The sequence below is a fragment of the Anser anser genome (assembly GCF_964211835.1).
Source record: "Anser anser genome assembly, chromosome: 15".
Classification (NCBI taxonomy): Eukaryota; Metazoa; Chordata; class Aves; order Anseriformes; family Anatidae; genus Anser; species Anser anser.
The window spans coordinates 7,312,375-7,332,389 of NC_139736.1; the positions used below are offsets into that span (position 1 = coordinate 7,312,375).

Genomic DNA, 20,015 nt, shown 5'->3' on the forward strand with positions numbered 1-20,015 from the left:
CATATTTGAGAGCTAATCAGAGAAAATGAAGAAATCTCAATGGATTATTATTACACCATATTTTAATCTTGAAAATAAGATAGTTATTTTTAATAATATGCCAGCCAGCAAAAGTTAGATGAACCATTCAGTAGTAAAAAGTATTTGTATGCAAAATACTGTACTATACTAACCTGATACATAAGAACAACAATAATAGGTAGCTCAGCCAAGACCTTTAGAGATAAAGATCCTCTGGGTATTATAGAATGCTGAAAAGAGAATACATGTTTTATGAACAATTTCATTATTAATTCAAAAAAGTGTTTTAAACATTTTTAAGGAATTGCTCATTTTAGTAACACTATATTTAGAGATAACATTTAAGGAGCACAAAGCCAGTTGGTATATATATTAAATAAAAATTCCTTTAATTATGGTTGCATAGCAAATACCTGAAGAGCTTCAATTAGCTTCTGCAAATAAACCTTGATAAGAGAAATGAACAAAGTAAAATCAAGCCTATTGCATTTATCTGCCCTCACGACTTGGGGTATTGTGATACATACAATCTCATAGTTAAAATACAGTTAGAACACTCACTGTTCTTGTTTCACTGTCTTCTCTCTCTGGGTTCACTTTCACCACAATTGTTGTTATCATGCCAACCATTTCAGGAGGAGGCACAGTGTTCTCTGGAATCACCTGAGGATTCTCAAAATACCGATTCTACAAGCAAACAAAGAGCAGAAGAAAATATAATAATGCTAGTTATAGTCAAAAGGCCATTCATCTCATTAGAATTCTCATCAGAATTAGTATTTGGGTTTCTTTAAAGGGCTATACGTGCAGCCAACAGATGAATATTTTATTACATAAACATACCTTCGTTTTCCTACTCTATTAATACTGTGCTACACATAGAAGGTTTTTCAATTCCAAGTCTAAATTTCTTCATTTTATGAAGTATTTCTATTAAACATTTTTCTTAAGACTACACTAACCGTATCACTAGACATGAAAGTAATTATGTTCATATCTCCAGAGGTAAAATTAAGACAAAAATTAGTTTAATGACTGTAGCAAGGGCGATTTAGGAAATAAGCTCACCACTACTTTCGGAAGTTCCTTGTAAATCTGCTTCACAAAGTCCAAAAAATGATGGATCTAGGAAGGAAACGTTTGGTTTACCATACAGACACAAATTCACATTTTTGAATCTCTGTATTAGCGGTACAAATACATAAAGTTTTTAGCCACTACTGGAGTGCACTTTTCACAATAGTAAAAGGGATTCTGAAAATGTTCTCCAGGTGTTTATTCTGTTCCACCATTATTAATTTGAAACGCACTTGGAAAGAAACAGATTTAACTATCACTTCAACGTTGTTCCAGTACAGTATTAATAGGAATAACGGCTTTAAAACAACTAAGTCTTCCTAGGAGAAAATGAAGGAGAGAAAGCAGCAGAAGAAAAATGCAAGCTTTCAAATACTTCTCCACAAGTCACAGAAGCAACACAAGTATGGACAGAAAAGGAGAAAAAAGGCAATTTTCCTTTTCCAGGCTTTTCCTTTCACCATCTTTCACAAACTAAAAGGGCACCAATTCTCTTCACTTCTGAGGATATTTTATTCTTTTTGGAGGTTCTCCTAAGTTTAACCATATTGCCCATAAACACCTGAAGCAAAAAGAACTAGGCTTTAACAGTTTGCTTTTTTTCTCAGGGGTGCTAGAACTGTGCAATCATCTTCTAAGAATTACCTTAAGGTAATTTCTTTTTCCTAATCTATGATTACAAGAGATCAGCCAATATAAAATGACAGCAGAAATAAACAAACAAACCCACACATAATTCCGAAAAGAGCACAAGAGTAAGCTCTGTATCACATAAGATTTACAACTTACTTCTTGAGTGATTGCTGGTCTGAACTGTTTGTGCAATTCAATAATTATTCTTAGGCAAATCAATACATTTTCTTCATTCTCTGTCTGAAAAAAAAATAGAATTTTTATTGAGTATACTGTTGCATTCTTCAACTACTCCAAGACAACTTCAAAACCCCGTAAAAGCATACTTAGCTGCGCAACTTGTAAGTGCTCCATTGATATGAATTTACATGAGCAAGATGCCTTTCATCTGATACAGCTTTACGTTGCATCCTCTAGGTATGGATATAAGTAAATTAAACTGATCCCTATGCGCCAAAAAAAAAAAGTTTCAAGCACTCTATACCGTCAGACCTGACTACACGCCCCACAGACAGAAAAACATGAATGGGGCTATTTATGCACAGAGACACCTCCACATTATTTGTTGTGGGCTTCAAATGACAATGTTTTCAATTCCAAGCTAGAAGCAGAACAAAATCTCTAGAAAAAGGTACTTGAATTTATATAAGCTAAGCAAGAAAAGTGCTTCTAAATGAAATATTGTCTAAAGTGATAAAGAACAGTTCCCTGTATCAATAAGAGGCAGGTAAGAATAAAACCGAAAAAAATAATAATAAGGAGCGTGAAGAAATCCTGTAGCTAGTAAGACATCACACTGGTGAAGCCTATATAGAATGCCTTTCCACTCTTGCTGCAGAAGCACAGCCAACATACCTATTTAAAAACCTACTCCTTGCAATTTTTGGAGATGAAGAAAGAGGAACAACTTTCTAGAAAACTGGAACAGTTTTAAAAGAATATACATATACACACACAAGTAAGAATAAATACCTCTAGAAATCTAAACATCACAGACAGTATATTTTTGGTATGAAGACGAAGGTGTTCATTTGTTGGTATTCTGTGAATTATTTCAAGCACTAACTTTCGGAGTTGCTGTAAAAAATAAGAAAGATAAAAGCCCTTTCGACTTTAATACTTCAGTGCGTTTAAAAAGAAAAAAGATATTTTACTTCACACAGACGTACACTTACACACAAACACAATGCTTCCTATTATCCACGTATACGAGTAAGTCAAATTTAACAAATTTACCACTGAAAATGCAAGCTGCCAGACTTTAAGGAACTCATTTGTAAGTATTTAATGACAGATTCAATTATTGCCTTTCATTCCACAGTGAAGTCAGTAATTTGTAACAACAGTTTTTCAGTGAAAAAGCCAATTCTATCGCATCGTTTTTTTTCTCATTGTTCTTAGAAGCCTGTTTGCAAAGTTTATGTAACTTACTCAGAAATTGGACTTTTTCAATTCTACTCCTAAGGACAGATCTATTTTCAAGAATAAAGTGTATGCAGAATCAGTTCATTATATTAATCAAGTACTTCACTGAACAAGTAGTCTACTGCACACATTGCAAAAAGCTAACAGATGCTCTGCAAAGTTTACCTGTGCTGGCTTCTCCTGCAGAAACTGAACTTCTCCATCCTGCAGAAAGGTGAGAAACCTGGGGATGATGTGTTCCAGGAATGTAGAATATTGAGGGGATGATGTCACATTCTAATCAAAAACAAAACAAAAACGGGAAGATGACAAAATGGGAATCCTACATATTCACAGACTGTATCAAGGTACATTCAAAGCCACTAGTAAACATTATCTGTGACTTTTTAACAGATTTAGTGTTTAAGCCTCTGCTGACCCACTAGAGTTAGCACTATTACTGAAGCAAACAGAAGCAAACACAAATTCGTCACTTCTCCAATCCCAACACCGTACTATGAGTTTCTCTATTTTAAGGCACCTCAATAGAAAAATAAAAAATGCCTAATGTGCAGCTACTGTAAATGAAATAAAACCAACAACCATGCTTATACAACAAGAAGGACTCACATGCACACTCACAATTCATTACCCTAGGATTCTCAAGACTTCTCAGACACTGTCAAACCGAGATTATACTTATTTCTGACAATGTGTACACACACACACCATCCAAACTAAGCATTACTTTCCATTGTGAAAATGATCTTACACTACTGTTTACTTGCTGGAAAGTCAGAAGAAATACTGGATGAACAAGCTTCCTCCATCTGCAATGCTGCCTTAAATCTAATTTGGACATCTTGAGGTTTATTTGCAAACTCATCTGCAGTTTACATATGTGCTGTAAGGCAACTCTCTGAAGTATCTAAGATACAGAAGCATACTGGTCTGTTTAATAAAGGTAGAGATAAGAACACAGCTTGCTTTTGAAAATCTGTGCAGTTATTTCAGGGTTTTATTCACATCATTTTTTGTATAATATAAAAGCTTTTATAGGTTTCCATTATTATTCTCTGCTTACTGTAAGATTTCAAAACGTGCAATTGTAAATTGTATTATACCAGGCGCTGTGCAAAGATAGTCTTGGGTTTTTTTTCAACTGAAGGGTTTTCAAGAAAGCAGAAAGATATCCTAAGAATGGCACAAAAACATTTAAAACGCAAGACAGTATATTGTCAATAGCAGATCAGCCCTTCTCTTCACCTCAAAGGTCTTCCCAAGAAAGTCTGGCTGCATCTTTTCCTCCTCCATTTCCCCTATAGTTTCTCCAATTTTGACAGCTCCCTCCTACCCTCCCCAGCTTTATGCCATAAGAACATTCCTACTTTGGAAGAACAAGAAATAATGCAAGTCTTGCCACATGCCAGGAAAGTGGTTCACAAACCGATTCAAAGAAAAGCATAAACCCACAAAAACAACTTGTATTTCTGAAAACATCTTCCCAATATCTTTGTTGAACATCAGAAAGAAGAAAATTAGCAGCATTATTGATACCGCTGAATTCCTGCTCTAAACTATACAAGAAACTTAGAAGTCTCACTATTCTAATCAAGTTCAGAATTCTACTGCTGGCACAAAAAAGCAGCAGCAGCAATGGAGGCTGATTCTGAAAGTTTTTTTCCTCCAGAACAGACTGGAAAGACAGTGAATACACTCTTCTTTCCCCATTTGGGATCCCGAAGCTCTGTGAAGAAGTGGAGAAGTTCCCCTCAAACGAATCATTTCTGACAAACGAGGTTCAAAATTACCAAATGTTTCCATCCAGAAACTGGTTCAGAAGAGCAATATCCTCTGTTATCCCAGAGCAACACCCTTACAAATAGCCCGACAGCTGCCAGTGTCAAGCAGTTAACACTACGGTGAAGCACCTCAGTTTAAAATCTCACTTCAAGAAGTCCTCCCTACTCATCAATTCACATTCATTTCTACCCCAGCTAGAGAGACATCCCGATTCATAACAGCCAATAGGACTTGAACGCTGTGACATACAGCAAAGAGCTAAGAAGTGAAAAAAATCTGCTGAAATTTATAGCTATTGGAAGCTGAACTAGACAATAGAGAAGAGTTGACATGGAGACTACGGACAAAGAAGATTAAAGCAAACCATCTAACGTAACATGCAACAATAACATCCATACTCTTCAAATTTAAAAAATTGGGAGGAGAAAAAAAAAAAAACAAAACAGTATCAGTGGTTCCTCTTGTACCCTTACGTATTTTCCGATAAACAGAAGAGCTGTTCAGCCTGGAGAACAGAAGGCTCTGCGGAGACCTCACAGTGACTCTCCAACACCTAAAGGAGGCCTGCAGAAAAGCTGGGGAGGGACTGTCAGGGAGTGTAGTGACAGGACAAGGGGGAATGGCTTTAAACTAAAAAAAAGGGGAGACTTAGATTTGACTTGAGGAAGAAATTCTTCACTCAGAAAGTGGCAAGGCACTGGAACAGGCTACCCAGAGAAGCTGTGGATGCCCCATCCCTGGAGGTGTTCAAGGCCAGGCTGGATGGGCTTTGGGCAACCTGATCTGGTGGGAGGTGGCCCTGCCCATGGCAGGGGGGTGGAACCAGATGGTCATTAAGGTCCCTTCCAACCCAAACCATCCTTTGATTCCATGAACTGTACCTCACCATAAGTCAATTCACCATCTTTTTATATAGGATCCCACTACAAAATCAAGCAACTTCCAAGAGAAGAAAGCTACTCTATTTTGAACATTATCAAAACAAGTGTTGAACAAGTCCTTTCTTAATGAATACGAGAGCAAGGAGAATCAACTAAGCTTTCAGATTCTAAACACATCACTAAACTAAGCTGTTGAAAACAATTATTTTACCCAGGCATCTAATTAAGCCGACCTGCCACCTATGAAACAAACACATACAAAAATTCCACAAGGATATTTTTAGTCACTTTAGTCAGTGTTAAGCTCTGCTCAACCTGTGTGCATACAGATGTAAAACTGTCACAGACATCTACTTATTACACTTACAAACACTAAGGATTAAGCCTTTTAATTTTATTTTTAGCTTTAATAATACAGTCACGTTAGCTCTAATTGTATTCCACTACATTAACCTGAACAAAACAATTCACTGGACAGGAAATTCCACTGATAACTCATAAACAACTGAAATTTGCAGAGCTTTGCACATCCAGCACGGGCATGATTTAACCTTGCATAAAGCTTACTTAAAAAGATCTGAAGACATGACACAGCACTGGAATGGGTACTTCTGTGTTCTTATCGCAGACTAAGCAAGATCACGTCACATAAAGCAGGTAAGAACAGAGTACATTATAGAAATAGCTTCCTTTTTTTTTTTTAAAACAGCAACATAACTAAAAACTTAGATACAGAGAGAATTACAGTTATTCTAAGATCTTGCATTTATTTGTTCTACAAAACAAGTTCTCTGTAACTTCAGAACAGACAAGTAGTAACTAAGTATTCAATGAAAGTATAATTTTACGAACAGGTGGTTGGTTTAACTTGTTTCTGGATTTTTTTTTCTGCTGCTCATCTGAAATTAATGGTCTATCACCAAGCAAAAGATGTCACTGGAGTCACCTCCACTCCAGATCTCGGACTCTGCATCTGATAAATCCCCCTTACTTCTATACTATGGAATTATTCAGAGGAGTCACAGAGGACCCTCTGCTTCGGGAAGATAAAATATATGTTCAAAATAAAAGAAAATTTCAAATACAAAGATTTCTGATCATACAACAGAACAGAAAAAAAATATCACCTTTATTTAAATGGTTATTGAACAAAGATTATAGAATAAAAGCTCTCTAAATTCAAATGCTGTAGCTCTCCAATAATCTGGATAGTTGTTAAATACATCTGTAACATACGCGACATATAATATAAATCTTAAGCCTCAAGATACATGATCTTTTAACCATATAACATCAGAAATCAAAGTGACATACTGACAAGAAGCACTGACATTCTGGAAGGGTTTTTTGTTTTTAATTACCTCAAAATTTTCGCTGACTTCTTGCATCATTTTCAATTTGGTTTCATCAGCTGAAAATGGAAATTCAAGCAAAAAATGTTAAGCATAAGCTAATTAATTAAATAAAACACCAGGTTTGTTGACAGAAGAAGCAGTCAGATCTTATCAGTTTAGCTATCACCGCCAAATTATAAGGCACACAATTCTCACAAACACCCCTCTCATACACCTATCCACACACAACTCACTCTCTCTTTAGCTCATGCAAATATTGCTCATCATTTTGCTTCTTCAAAAATTAAAGTTTTAACAAAACTTAAACGGAATTCAGCACACTTTTATCAATTGCGTAAACAATGCCGTGATGCTTATGAAGCAAACTACCAAAGAACTGTAACTTACAATACAAAAAAATATCTTACGTGTATTGACATCTGTGAGAGCAGCCACAAACTGAAGGTATTTTTTCATCAAAGTGGTTTGGTCCACCACTGTAGGCCCTTGTGCTGAAACAAATGCCATCTTGGAGGAGGAGGGAGCAGCTTCCAGCACATAAAATCAAGATCAACACACCTGCAAATACAAGTATTTGTTAGTTTATATGGCTGTTTAATAGCAGCTATTGTATTACCTAAACCCCTTCTTTTGATGCATCGAAGTGGACGCATCTTTTTCCAAAAGACATAGCAGACATCTCTTCATGTTCATAAACGCAATGCCCACCACTCGGGTAGTGGGCAATGCCAGCACTCGAGATCACAGGAAGGAACTTTTGAAGAGCCAAGGTTACTTGGTTCTTGGCATCTGCTGAAACATCAATACATTTTGCTGCTCCCAAGAGCAGCAGCAGACCCCTGGGTGCTCCCAGCACACCTGTCACCTCACCTCCTGACCCAGCCACATCCCAAACCTGCAGCCACCCTTGGGACGCACCTCAGCAGGACTCGCTTCCAGAGGCGCCAAAAGTCGCCCCGCCATCTCCAGCTGCCTTTCTCGCTGGGGAGGGAACCTGAAAGCAAATTCCACTTGAGAGGCCGGACACCCCGCTGCCCACCTCAGCACCCCCGGCACCTCCCCTACCCACCCCACGGCAGCCGAGCCCCCTCCGCAGCACCTCAGAGCACCCCCATCCCCTCCACCACCCCCTGGAGCCCCCCCTTCACCTTCCGCGCCTCAGGGCCGGGCGCCCCATCCCCACCACGGGCACCCCACCAAGAGAGATGCCCGCAAGTCCACATCCCCCCGGCCGCATCCCCCCGGCCCCAAACCCTCACGGCTCCCACCCGAGGCCTCCGCGCGCGGTGCTGCCGGGGATCCGGCCCCTTCCTCCTCCTCCTCCCCGCGCCGCTCGGGGCCCGCCCCACCGGCCGTGCCGCTCCGGGGCTCGCCTCCCGCCGCTCCCCTCCACCCCCCCGCCGGCCCCGGGGCCCCGCCGCGGCCCTGCCACCCCCGGCGCTCCTCACCCCGGCCGCAGCCGCCTCCTTTGTTGCTGCCGGAGGCCGGCGGCAGAGCACGGGCGCAGCGGAAGCTCGGGGCCCAGTTCCGGCCGCCTCCTCCCGCTGCCCGCCTCCCTCACAGCCTCCCCCGGCCTGGGGCGGAGCGGGGAGGCCCGGCCTCCGGGCCCGACCCCCCAGCCTGAGGGGGGGGACATGTCGCTGCCCCTTGGACCTCAGGGCGAGGAGCTGTCCCCCTGAGGAGGCTCTGGGGGTGAAGCAGCCCAAGGGGAGTAGAGTCACATCAAAAAATTTGAGCCAGGTGTCAGAGCTTCAGAGGCTCTGCTGGCTCTCTCCTGCGGCTCTGAGGAGCGATTTACCGTTAATTATTAATTAATCCACTGTCAGCCCCTAAGTTAAACACACGCTCTTCCCCCTTTCCGGCCCACCTCCTCCACAGACGGGGGGCGTTTGTGCCTCCCACCCCTGCTTGTTAACATCCCGCCCGTCACGGCCCCGCCGCAGGAACTGCCCCCGGGGGAGGCTGCGGGGGGAGCGGACAGACAGACGGACGGACAGACAGACAGACGGAGGTGCCGCAGTACCGCCGGCAGCCTCGGGGGCAGCGCCTCGGCCCCGCAGCGCGGCGAGCCTCCAGCCACCTCCACCCCGAGCATGCTGCGGGTGAGCGGCCCCATCCTGCTGGTGCTAGGGGTGGCGGTGCTGGGCCGTGCCGTCCCGGCGGCAGGTAAGGGGCCGCCGCTACCGAGAGGAACCGGGAGGGGTTTGGGGGCGTGCGGCTGTGGGGACGGTGGCAGCGACCGGCAGGGGATGGCGCCTCCTCAGGAGCTGCCGCCCTGGTGCTTGTGGAGAGGCTGGGGCCGCCCGGGCTGAGGGGGGCTGAGGGGTGCGCTGCCCGAGCTCAAAGCTCTGAAATTATTTCTGCTCCCTGCGCTGGCAGCCGAGCAGCCTCTGGATCTCACCCGGGCAGCCTCCTGACAGGGAGGGGGAAAGGTAGAAGGAAGCCCAGCAGAAGACGAGGTGATGCCGTGCTCTGCTGGTGGCTCGCTGGGTGACCTTGGGTTAGCCGCTTAATCTCCGGCTGCTGCAGTCACTGGGCTTCAAGGTGGCCCTGGCTGGTGAAGCACCGTGATAACAACCTCCAAGGAGAAGTGCCAGATAAGCATGAGGCAGCTGACTTTTTTTTTTTTTCCCCAAGTATTGCTGAAATGAAGTGGAAGGTAGCCTGAATCTTCTAGAGACCTGAAATGTCTCAGCACCGGATTTCATCAAATCACACATGTTTCTCTATGAACTGAAAAACCCCTGAACTCAGGGCAGTTCCTTGTGTTGTGAAATGGGAGCAGAGGACTTCTTGTTTGGACACTAATGTGAAAATTACTTTCCACAGTTCGTTTGCAGATTTGTCCAGCACCTGTGATCTGTGGAATAAAATGAGGATGTTAATAGGATGCTTTGGGTTTCTTTTCATACCACCCCAACCCAACTGGTGCAGGAAAGGCAGTGCAGGGTTTAGCTGACCTCAGTGCTCCCCCCTGCCTAAAAAGAAGAAAAAACAAACAAAAAAGCAGTACAGGCAATGGCTGAATAAGTGCAACTAATGAAGCTCGAAGATCCAGTCCCCTGTGAGCAATCTGGTAGCTGCTGAAGGTGAGGGGCAGGAACCCCAGCCCCAAAGCTGCACTGCTCTGCCCAGCATTGCCCCCTTGCTCACCACAAGAGACGCAGGCAGAGCAGGGGCAAAGGGTGGGAACAGGGGCAAACCACCGCATCCTGTCCCCAGCTCAGCCCTAACTCACAGCTTGCAGTGTTTTATTTTGCTTTAACACACGCAGGTCATTTAATCTTGTTGCACTGCTACTTTTTAACTCACAGAAGTACAAAAATGCTTTCCCAGTGCTGAAACCTGGGGATAGGTGTGAAAACTGAATGTATCCTTTCCACAATACCGAAATTCACCTGCCTCTGCCCCCTGAAGTAGCTGTAAGAGCTGAAGTAGCTCGTGTAATGCAGCAGGGAAGGTGAGGGTGAGCGATCCAGAGCAGCAGGGTGGGCCAGTGTCACAGGTCCTGTGCCTTGCTGCTTCCAGTCTGGGAAATCGAGAAGTGAGAAAATTTGTTTTTTAGCACTTACAGCTTTCAATACTGAAGTTTTGTTTACATTGGGATTTTTGGCCCTTTCCTAGATGGGGAAATCAGTGGTGGATCATAGAGAAGCAACTGGTCCTGAGGTTTTTCCATTAGTTAGGAATTAATTAGGTGGGGGGAGACCTGTGGGTCAATACAGCAGGCAGAAGGAAACTGGGGGATGAAATCTTACCTGGGTTTGAAAGTTCATGTTTTTCACAGTTTTGCTGAGTGAGAGATTTCTTAAGGCTAGCTGGTAACTTTAGTTTTCCGTAGCCACAGAGGACTCTTCTATGTCCTCACCTTTGACTTCCTTACTCTGCTCCTCACTAACATTGCAGAAATCAAAAAGATGTGAAAGGGATATTATTGAAAAGTTCTGCATTCACCTTCACTTGCATTTGTGCTTGTAACAAGGTGAGTTGTGTTTAATTAGAAATTAATTGGAACAACAAAGATTAGAGCTGAGCCTGACCTTCTTTCAATAACTGGAAGTTCAGTGACTGTGTTGTTAGATCATTACTGCACCTTCAGACAGAGCTCAGCTCTGCCCATAAAAAACCTCATCAAAGTTTTGGTGATCTAATCCAAGGCTCCTTTCTGTTACTGGCACTTCTAGGACCCATTCTAACAGTTTGTTTAACATTCAAATGCATATCCAATGCATAGTCCAACTGTTTCTGTTCCAGGCTGTTGAATGGCAAAAAAAAAGAAAAAAAAAAAAAGATGAAGTCTTAGGTTAGTGCTGTTGTGAGTCACGTACCTACTGCTAATTTTAATGCTAATTAAAATGTGTATTGCATGTTATTTATTTATTTACAACAGGTTTTGTTTTGTTTTTCCCTCCTCCTTTCCACAGAGGAGTATGGTCTGGAAATAACCAACAATGGTCCCATCACAACAGGAGCTCAAGCCACTGTTCACGCCACTCTAAGGATTAAGAACAACAGCCTTGCATCAGACTCGTATCACTTTAACTGGATTTATGCTCCTCTGATTCTGATAGAGAAATCTGAGCGGCAGTTGAACTCCGTGATTAATGTGACTGGTGAATTTCCTGGGACTTTTCCTGTGTCTGTCTGGGTCACTCACAGAAACTGTTGGTTATGTCGGCCAGTTACTAGAAATGTCACTGTGCTTCAGATCACAGGTAAAACAGCTTAACAACTTCCACATCTTCAGGGATTCAGTACACATCAGCATTGCTGCTGCCTTTGCTAGCATCAAAAAAAGAAAAGCCAGACGTAAACGTGGCTCCTTCCAACAGCGTTTGATTTGTGTGGTCCTTTACTGAAAGGTGGTTTTGAACAGGCTCTGTACTGATTGGGCCTTGCTGTTGTCTACCTACATCCAGGCAGCAAGTGTGATCCTGCCTGTGTTTTCCTGCTTCTAATATGTAGGGAAACCAAGCTAGAAACCAGATGCTTCAGTAGCTGCAGTTCACACATCAGCATTGTTCACTGATGTCCAGACTTCCAAAACAAAGCTTCCTATATTTTCTTTCAACGTTCCAACTCAATCATATTGAAATTGGATGTGAAGCCATGGCTGCATTTCCAAATATCATGATGTGCAATTTCAGCATATTGGGAATATTCATAACCATAAAACATAGATTTCTCTTTTAGTTTTGTGTGGTTTTGACAAATCGACCAATGGTGCAGCATGGTTAGCCTAATCTCTGATGCAGGGATTGATGTGAAATATCACCTGAATGCTTCCTACCACCCCTTGATTCAGGGACTAGCAACCATGTCCCTTCAACCACATGTCCTACTGCTCTATTTAGACCCTCCAAAATAGACCCAGCTGCCAGCTGAAGGACATGTGAGGACAAAAGAACTAACCATAGGGCACAGCTGAAGTTTTGAGGAATAGCTATTGAGATTTTCCTTTGAGAAACGCCAAGCTTAATGGATAAGCCTTTTTAAAAGGATACATGGCATCTTTTCTTGCTTCAGAATTGCTGTCTTGCTGAACATTTACTTATTCCTTTCCCTCTTTACACTTATATTCTCATGTCTTAAGCAAATGGGATAGAAGCTTTCTATAGCTATGGAAGGTAAAACCCCATTTTACCTTTCTGCCTTCCCCGAACAAAAGCACCCACAAATGCCCAAGGAGGTTGCCAATAACTAATACAAATTACAACTCCAGTGAGTTCTGCATTATCAGCCCTATTCTTATTTGCACATCAACTGGAGAACAGTTAACCAATTTTAATTAATTTTTAACAGGGTAAGAGTCTGTTACTGGTAATTAATATCCCATTAACTTTATAATGATCTGATTAAGTATATCATCAGGATACCTCTTTATTCATAGGTTAGAAAGGGTTTCGTTTTGTTTTTTAATCAACTTTTGCTAGTCCTTGGAAACAAACATAGGCATAGGATATCTGGCAGACATGAAAATCTAAATTTTATCCTTTCTATATTCACAATGTGTAGTGCATCTGTTGTTCATAGTAATAAAAATTTAATTCCTGGGGAAGTAACTAAAACTTTAAGAACAAACAAAACCAATATAGGATACACACACACAAAATGAACATGAAGGAAGTGCATACACAAAACAGTTTGATTTTGAATCCCTTTTTCTAAACACTTGACGTTAATCCCAGTTCTTTTAAAATCAATAATAAACATTGTTATTGATCTCAATCAATCCAGGATTCTTCCTCTCAGTCCTACTAGAAGCTTCACATTGACCCTTTGTATAACCTTAAGTCAGTTAATCTCCCAGCATTGCTAACACATGTAACCAGACTGAATAACACATTCAAAATACACTTGCTTGTCTGGAATGGGGCACAGAAAACCTGTGCGATGTATTTCAAATACCATTTTAACACTCACATAGAGCATACTATGAAAATTATATACACTGTCATTCTTTCTCTACCTTATTTTTCTGCAGAATTTATCACAGGGAATCTTACCATCGCGCAGATAGAAGACAGTAGATTTATCAGGCATGGTTCTAGCTCCTCCACGGGTGCTGTGACCCGGATTTCTTTCTGTCTTCATGATCCAAGTGACTACTTCAAGTCAGCATCATTTGTCTATAACTGGGATTTTGGAGATGGGTAGGTGTGGTTACTTCGCTTGCTTTAATGACTATTCAAGATGCCTCTGATTCAGCTGCTCATCTAGAGAGAAATCCTGATTAAATCATAGGACAAAGCATGTGCCTTTACCCATTGGTACACCCTTAAGCCACTTTGTAGTAGGGAAGAAGAAGGATGTTCAGTTATTTTCTTCCTTTTGAGTACAAATATATGTCCAATGCAAATGAGTATGCAAACAGAAATGTAAGATTTAGTTTTTGAATACATTTTTTTCTTTCTTCCTTTCTTTATTATTTTTTTAAATCTTTATCTTTCCCTCTTACTGTTTCAGTTAGCTTATAGTCCACCTGTTATAAAGGTAGCTTTCATCTTTCACTATTTGTATTCCATTCTGTGAATTCCTTTAGCACTATCCTTAATTTCATTGATTAAAAGTGTGTAAATACACTGTGGGTCTGATACTGATGTGGTTTTATAGGTTTTACACCAATGTAACGCTGCAGGTGTTAATCCTCATAAAGGAGAATTAATCCATGATCGTAAAGGAGAATTAGAATCACAGCTGAATGTAGCACTGGCTATTAAAGAAAATAATTTAACACTTACCACATTTAAACTTTAAATCAGAAATGTGCAAGTACTTGATAAAAACCAATTTTGATTCTATATCTTTTCACACTGCACGCAGAGTTTATCAGATTACCAAGGAACCCTTTGTCTACTGCAACTACTCCACCATGGGGAATCGCACAGTGTATCTGAAAGTCATAGCTGAATGGGAGCAAATTGGAAGCATCATACATGAAAAAGAAACCATGCAGAAAACTGGTGATTTTACCACTGCTCTGGAACTGTTAGGTAACAATAAAGCATTTTATTCAGAACGGGATTTGCTGTATATGTAATGATACAATCTAGGTGGTGGGTTTGTAATGTGATACAACTTGGGCGTTGTTTTTCAGTGTGAAGAGTTTTCATTGCGAAATAGACTTTGTGCTGTTCTAGTTCACAAAAAATATAAAATCTGTTTCTTTTTAATTTATCAAAAGTTTCACTGTTCTGTTAATGTCTTGCATACAGTTAGAACTTAAAATAATTTGTTTATAGTAATTTATGGAGGATTTGTTTAATTTATGCTGACTATCCCTAAAAAATAAATTAGCTAAAACGAGCATTAGGAAAGTTTCATTGATTTGATCAGCTTCAGGAGTAAATGAACTCATATTAAAAAAATTTAAAGGATTAATGAAGTAGTTGATTATATCCTAAAAAAAAAATTAAATCACAAAACATTCAGAAAACTTACAACAACTCTAGTGACAGGTTTCTTTTTTGGGTGTGATGGAGGTATTGTTATTTGTGTGCATGATGCAGCTAAAATCTGCATAGTCTATGAAATCAAACCATCTATGGAAATCCAGTGAATTTCAAGTTTACATGTCAAGTGTGATGTGCTTTCTTTCTTCCTCTCAGATGCTGTTAAAAGCATTAATGTAGTGGGCTCCAGAGAGACTCATGTAATGGAAAACTTGAGTTTATCTCTTCATATCAATGGCACGTAAGTAACAAACACTTCTTTCCCCAGAACACATTATCTAAGTTTTTTTTTCCTCTGCTGTTTCCTTAAAAGTCAGTTGCACCCCACAGAACTATTTAAAAAAACAAAAGTTTCCTTTGAAGAAAATACTGTTGAATATTGCTTTTCCTTTACTTAAAGTACTGTGAACTCCAAGAGCCTGACAGAGCCCCCAGCTTTACAGAGAAGTAGAATGTTAAAATGTACACCTCCTCAGCAAATCCTCATAGGTAAATGAGGATCTTTACATCGTTGTAAACAGAATGTTAAAAGAGAATGAGACAGAGAAAGGTAGTGGAAAAAAATGACATTTTAAAATTCCCTTTTGAATTTTTCTCCTTGACCAATTTCCCCATCGCTAAATTAAACTGTATTCAGAGTCCTGTTGAATAGCAGCAGTTTTTGGCACGTGGGAGTGATGGGTTTGGGGAATATGTTTGGCAAAGTAGAGGTTGCCGCAAGATGAATGAGACAGAGAGGCTCAAAGCAGCGAGGGAAGTTTTTTTTTAAAAAACAAACAAACAAAAAACAACAAAACTTTTCCTGTATAAGGAAAAGAGAAATGTCACTGTGTGAATGTGGGAAAAAGCCAACTTGGGGAACTAATCATTTACTTCTGTAGGAAGGCAGGAGAGCTGTGAGCACCCTGATTCTAGCACGAGCTCTCTCAAGCTGCAATATTTAGAACGTGAGGGAGTTTTTCATATAGCAGAAGCATTTCAAATACCATTGAAGCACTCGGGAAAGCTCCTTCAGCGTAAAAAATAAAATAAACGCAATTGCAGAAGTCACTTATTCTCCAGAAGAGTGACCCTTATTTGTTCTGCTTTAGGGAGCTTTTTGCCCTAATAGTGGATTTTCAAAAACAAACCTAAAAAGAGCAGGGCTGTTAGGAGGGATGTAGGACAGAGGGAGCAGCACCCAGTGCAGTCATTTGTCAAAGACACAAATAGTACTGATACACACAGCAGCACAGTTTGCATTCAGAAAGTGAACTGCACATTGACGGTACTGGAAACTGGAGATGGCATACAAGTAAATATGAACAACTGAAAACTATTACAGGCAAACCTGAGATCCCTAAAAGTGGGCTTGGCTCTAGGATGGGCAATGCTTGCCAGACCTAACCTCTAGCAGCGGGGTGGGACTGCTGTGATAGGAGTTGGTGACAGAAAACCAGTAACAAAGTTTTGAGAGACGTGATCAGAAACAAAGCTAGAAAATGAGCTAAACACAGAAACATGCTGCTTTCTTTAGCAGAGAATATCCTGAGCAGATAAGGAACAAAATGCTAATGGGGTAAAGAAAAGCTCTGTCTGTTGTCAGAATCAAAGTCCATAGTGTGTAAGGAGAGTCCAGGCAGAATCAGTTGGAGCAAGGATCTGAAAATGTAAATAAATGGTATCAGCTAGGCACAATGAGAAGACATACAGCCACAAAGTGGATTGCACCTAGGTCATTTGATAGCAACTAAAAAGCTTTTTGTTACTGTAAGGGAATAACGTAGTCCTTGTAATTTATTTAACTTTCCTAACTGTTAGTCTGTTGTACTCAGCTTACACTTTTTTATTTTGTTAAATCAGAAGTCTTGGGTGTACTTCAGTAGCACAAACTGTGATCTCCATTGTGTAAAGAACAAAGAAAACCAACCTATACTCCCTTGGAAGGGGAGGGGGGGAGGAAGATTGCTTTCGTCTCTATTAAAGCAGGACCGTGGGTTTTTCTACACAGTGGCCTGTCTATGACCCACACAGCTATCTAGCTCTCAGCTGAAAGGCTTGTTTGTAGAAGCATCACAAAGACCTTTTTTTAATTGACAAATGCTATGAACCAAGCGATTGTGTTGTTAATTACTTCTCTATTTGTAGTTAGTGTAACAACTTTGAAAATAATGAAGTTAATCTATTTTATCCAAGTGATTCATCGGCTCCTAACTGGAAATTTTGCAGCTTTTAATTTCTTTTTATGTAATTTCAGCCCACCGCTGTCGTTATGCTGGCTTATAAAGTCCGAGTGCATTCCACTGGAAGGTGAAAAATGCCATCTGGTGGTGATTAATGGCTCCTGCTACAATCTCAGCCATACCTTCAGCGATGCCGGGCAGTACTGCCTCAGTGTCCGAGTGGAGAATGGCGTGACGATGCTGCAGACCTACCATGAAATAAAAGTGTGGCCAACAGGTGAGCTGCAGCCAGTCTGAGCAGCACAGAGATTCCCAATTGTCTGGGAATCTGACAGTCTCTAACACATCAGGGATTAACTGGCCTGCAGATGAGGTTTCTGGAAACTAGTATGGATCCCCCAAAACATTGGAAACATGAAGAGAAAGGAAACCCTATAATGTGCCTGCTGTATTTGCTCTGAGCTTTTTGTATCCTGCTGAACCCTTAGTCTCAAGAGCATCGTGAAACTAACGAGTTCCCTGGGAAGACTGACTTACTTAAATTACATATTTTTCAGTTTAAATGGTCTCTTGCTCCTGTAGTTAGGATAACTGGGAAAACATGCGTCTGTACCACTGCTTTAATTAAGCAGCCTCAATTCTTCTTTTAGTATTTTTTTTTTTCTCGTTGTTAAGGGTAGATTTTTCTACATCTCCTTTTCATTACATGTTTCTGTTCCCCCAGCCAGCAGTCCCTGCTGGCTCCCCCATGCCGGTTTGCACCCCTCTCGGGTCCCTGAGTCAGCTGAGAAAGTGGTTAGGTAGCCAAATAAAGAGTACCTGACCAGGTGACAGCTGGACTGTGATAACGAACAGTTATACCATCCCACTGTGGGCCAGCACTTCTGTACGTACAGGGCAGCTAACACCAGAAGGCACTGGTGTGCACTCAGGGCTAGGAGGCCAAAATCCTCTTTGCTGGAGTCTGCCAGCTGCTGTGAAAATGATGCTGATCAAGGTTTCTTCCCATCCACTTGGGGTATCGCAGAGGTTCAGACACCCTTGACAGTTAGGGCTAACATATCTAGCTCAGGTGTTTGTTTTTTTTAGGCTGTTTAAACAAAAAGAAAGCAGGGAAAAATAAAAAAAATGACCCTTACAATCCTGTATTCCTACTTCTGTGACTTCAGAAAGACCTGAAGTGAGCTGGGCTGAAAAATCTGTTCCCTGATGCACCCGTGGCCTTTGTTCTAAGAACGTGAAAAGTTCTTCTAAAACATCTTTTTCTTCTCACTGTTACCTCTTCTCAGTGTATTATATCACTCCAGGAATGTCCCCTTGTGCTCTTTCCCAGGGATCCAGCCAGCTTTCTTTGTCCTGCTCTGCGTCGCTCTGGTTTCAGTGATGGTAGGACTGGTGCTGTACACGACCTTTCGAAGTAACACACAACAGAAAGACCTCGTGGAGGTACTTGGTTACTCTTACTTTGAGCTGAGATAGTAACTAGATACCTCTCAGCCATGCCCCTTCTTTCATCCCCAAGCAAACGGAGCAGGGAGGGAGCATTTCCCTGGTATCTGTCTGACTTGGCAAACATTTTAAGCAACAGGCATGCTTCTGTCTTGGGGAGAAATAAAAACATAATACAAGCTACCAGGGCTATTTTGGGTAGTTAATGATCCCAAGTACCTGCTTGCACTGAAGTATGCCTTCCAGAGGATCTATCAAGCGGTTACGTGGAAGAAAGCAGAGAGGGGATAACAAGAAAGGTTGGGTATATTACCTTAAAGTGGCACTAAATGGGGACCTAACATTAGTATGTGACCTTCACCTCCCCAGTGCCCTTCCATCTCCCTGGTATAGCTTGTTACATTATCATATTTATAATAAACATGAGCTCCTAAATTAAAGATAGCTTTCCTGGCCTTTTGGAAAATACTTGATACATTTTACATTATGCGACAGTATGCATGATACACCTCTAGGGGGACTGCTGTGAGCCACGTGTCCAGCTGGTATAAGTCAGAAGTCTGTTTAAAATTGGTTGCTAAATGAAACTGGTTGAGGACCAGGTACTATTTCTGGTCCAAAGTATTCTTGCTGGTCTCAGTTGAGCAGGTATGACTGGAATTAAAAGTGATCTCTTCAATGTTCCTTTTCCAGGTAGCTGACTTTGACTTTTCTCCACTGTCTGATAAAAACCTGTCTTCTCATTCGGAGCCAGGCTGTGGCCAAATATGTTGCAGATCATGTTTTCTTCAGTCATCTCAAGAAACTGCCAGGGAGAGTCATGAACTTCTACTTTCTTTTTACAAGCCAGTCAAAATGTACACAGTGTGAAGAACACAATTGCACTTTGGTTACACTAACTCCAAGTTTAACTTTCTCACTTACGGTGAGTTACAAGCCCAGTGCTGCATGAATGATTTATTTTTGCCAATGTGATGAGGTTAACCACTTTGCTAAGTCCAGCACTTGAGTGTTTCATTGTGTGATCCAAAAAAAAAGCCTGAAACACAGTAAAAATAGCTTTGTATTTTTAAATTATACGGGTGTATACATTTACAGCTGTAAAGGCATTTTATTCTTATGAAAAAAATATTTTATGTGCAGGTTTGCTAAACTCACTACCTCTTATAATTTCTCTGTTCCTTTTGCTGTCTATTTCAAAGAAGAAAATGTTTAAAACAAACATACCTCTCTTTCTTATGCCATAAAAATATTACTGGAAATGCAAGTTATCCAAAA

The 20,015-nt window shown here is 41.1% G+C and overlaps 2 protein-coding genes across 9 annotated transcripts in view; one reads left to right on the plus strand and one right to left on the minus strand.

Annotated features, from left to right (window-relative positions):
• The window catches only part of TRRAP (transformation/transcription domain associated protein), a 97,639-nt gene extending 83,828 nt beyond the window's left edge, over nucleotides 1–13,811 (minus strand). For 4 of the 7 annotated variants that reach the window (XM_083800278.1, XM_083800276.1, XM_083800277.1 and 1 more), the window contains exons 1-10: nucleotides 8,623–8,749; nucleotides 8,093–8,168; nucleotides 7,582–7,732; nucleotides 7,181–7,230; nucleotides 3,322–3,432; nucleotides 2,704–2,808; nucleotides 1,888–1,971; nucleotides 1,090–1,146; nucleotides 583–708; nucleotides 174–251 (exon numbers count right to left, since the gene is read on the minus strand). In XM_083800278.1, the coding sequence (XP_083656404.1) occupies nucleotides 174–251; nucleotides 583–708; nucleotides 1,090–1,146; nucleotides 1,888–1,971; nucleotides 2,704–2,808; nucleotides 3,322–3,432; nucleotides 7,181–7,230; nucleotides 7,582–7,681 (711 nt within the window). In that variant the 5' untranslated portion in view covers nucleotides 7,682–7,732; nucleotides 8,093–8,168; nucleotides 8,623–8,749. Of the gene's footprint in view, nucleotides 1–173; nucleotides 252–582; nucleotides 709–1,089; nucleotides 1,147–1,887; nucleotides 1,972–2,703; nucleotides 2,809–3,321; nucleotides 3,433–7,180; nucleotides 7,231–7,581; nucleotides 7,733–8,092; nucleotides 8,169–8,442; nucleotides 8,521–8,622; nucleotides 8,750–9,575; nucleotides 10,375–10,932; nucleotides 11,069–13,680 lie in introns of those variants that run through there. The other 3 variants (XM_083800274.1, XM_083800273.1, XM_083800275.1) reach the window with 3 other exon arrangements.
• Nucleotides 9,048–20,015, plus strand: TMEM130 (transmembrane protein 130). 2 transcript variants are annotated; one of them, XM_083800387.1, is made up of 8 exons: nucleotides 9,048–9,340; nucleotides 11,599–11,889; nucleotides 13,659–13,827; nucleotides 14,498–14,667; nucleotides 15,283–15,367; nucleotides 17,363–17,565; nucleotides 18,622–18,734; nucleotides 19,431–20,015. In XM_083800387.1, the coding sequence occupies exons 1-8, from the start codon at nucleotides 9,268–9,270 to the stop codon at nucleotides 19,605–19,607; spliced, it is 1,281 nt and encodes a 426-aa protein (XP_083656513.1). In that variant the 5' UTR covers nucleotides 9,048–9,267; the 3' UTR covers nucleotides 19,608–20,015. The 2 variants fall into 2 exon arrangements, 1 of the variants encoding a protein (XP_083656513.1); XR_014572811.1 differs by having other exon boundaries at nucleotides 9,121–9,340; nucleotides 18,578–18,734.

Excerpts from the sequence above, each read along its gene's own strand:
- TMEM130 (XM_083800387.1), top strand. The coding sequence starts at position 9,268 with ATGCTGCGGGTGAGCGGCCCCATCCTGCTGGTGCTAGGGGTGGCGGTG. Across the intron at positions 14,668-15,282 it reads CACTGCTCTGGAACTGTTAG|ATGCTGTTAAAAGCATTAAT; the intron begins GTAACAATAAAG and ends TCTTCCTCTCAG. Across the intron at positions 18,735-19,430 it reads AACAGAAAGACCTCGTGGAG|GTAGCTGACTTTGACTTTTC; the intron begins GTACTTGGTTAC and ends TTCCTTTTCCAG.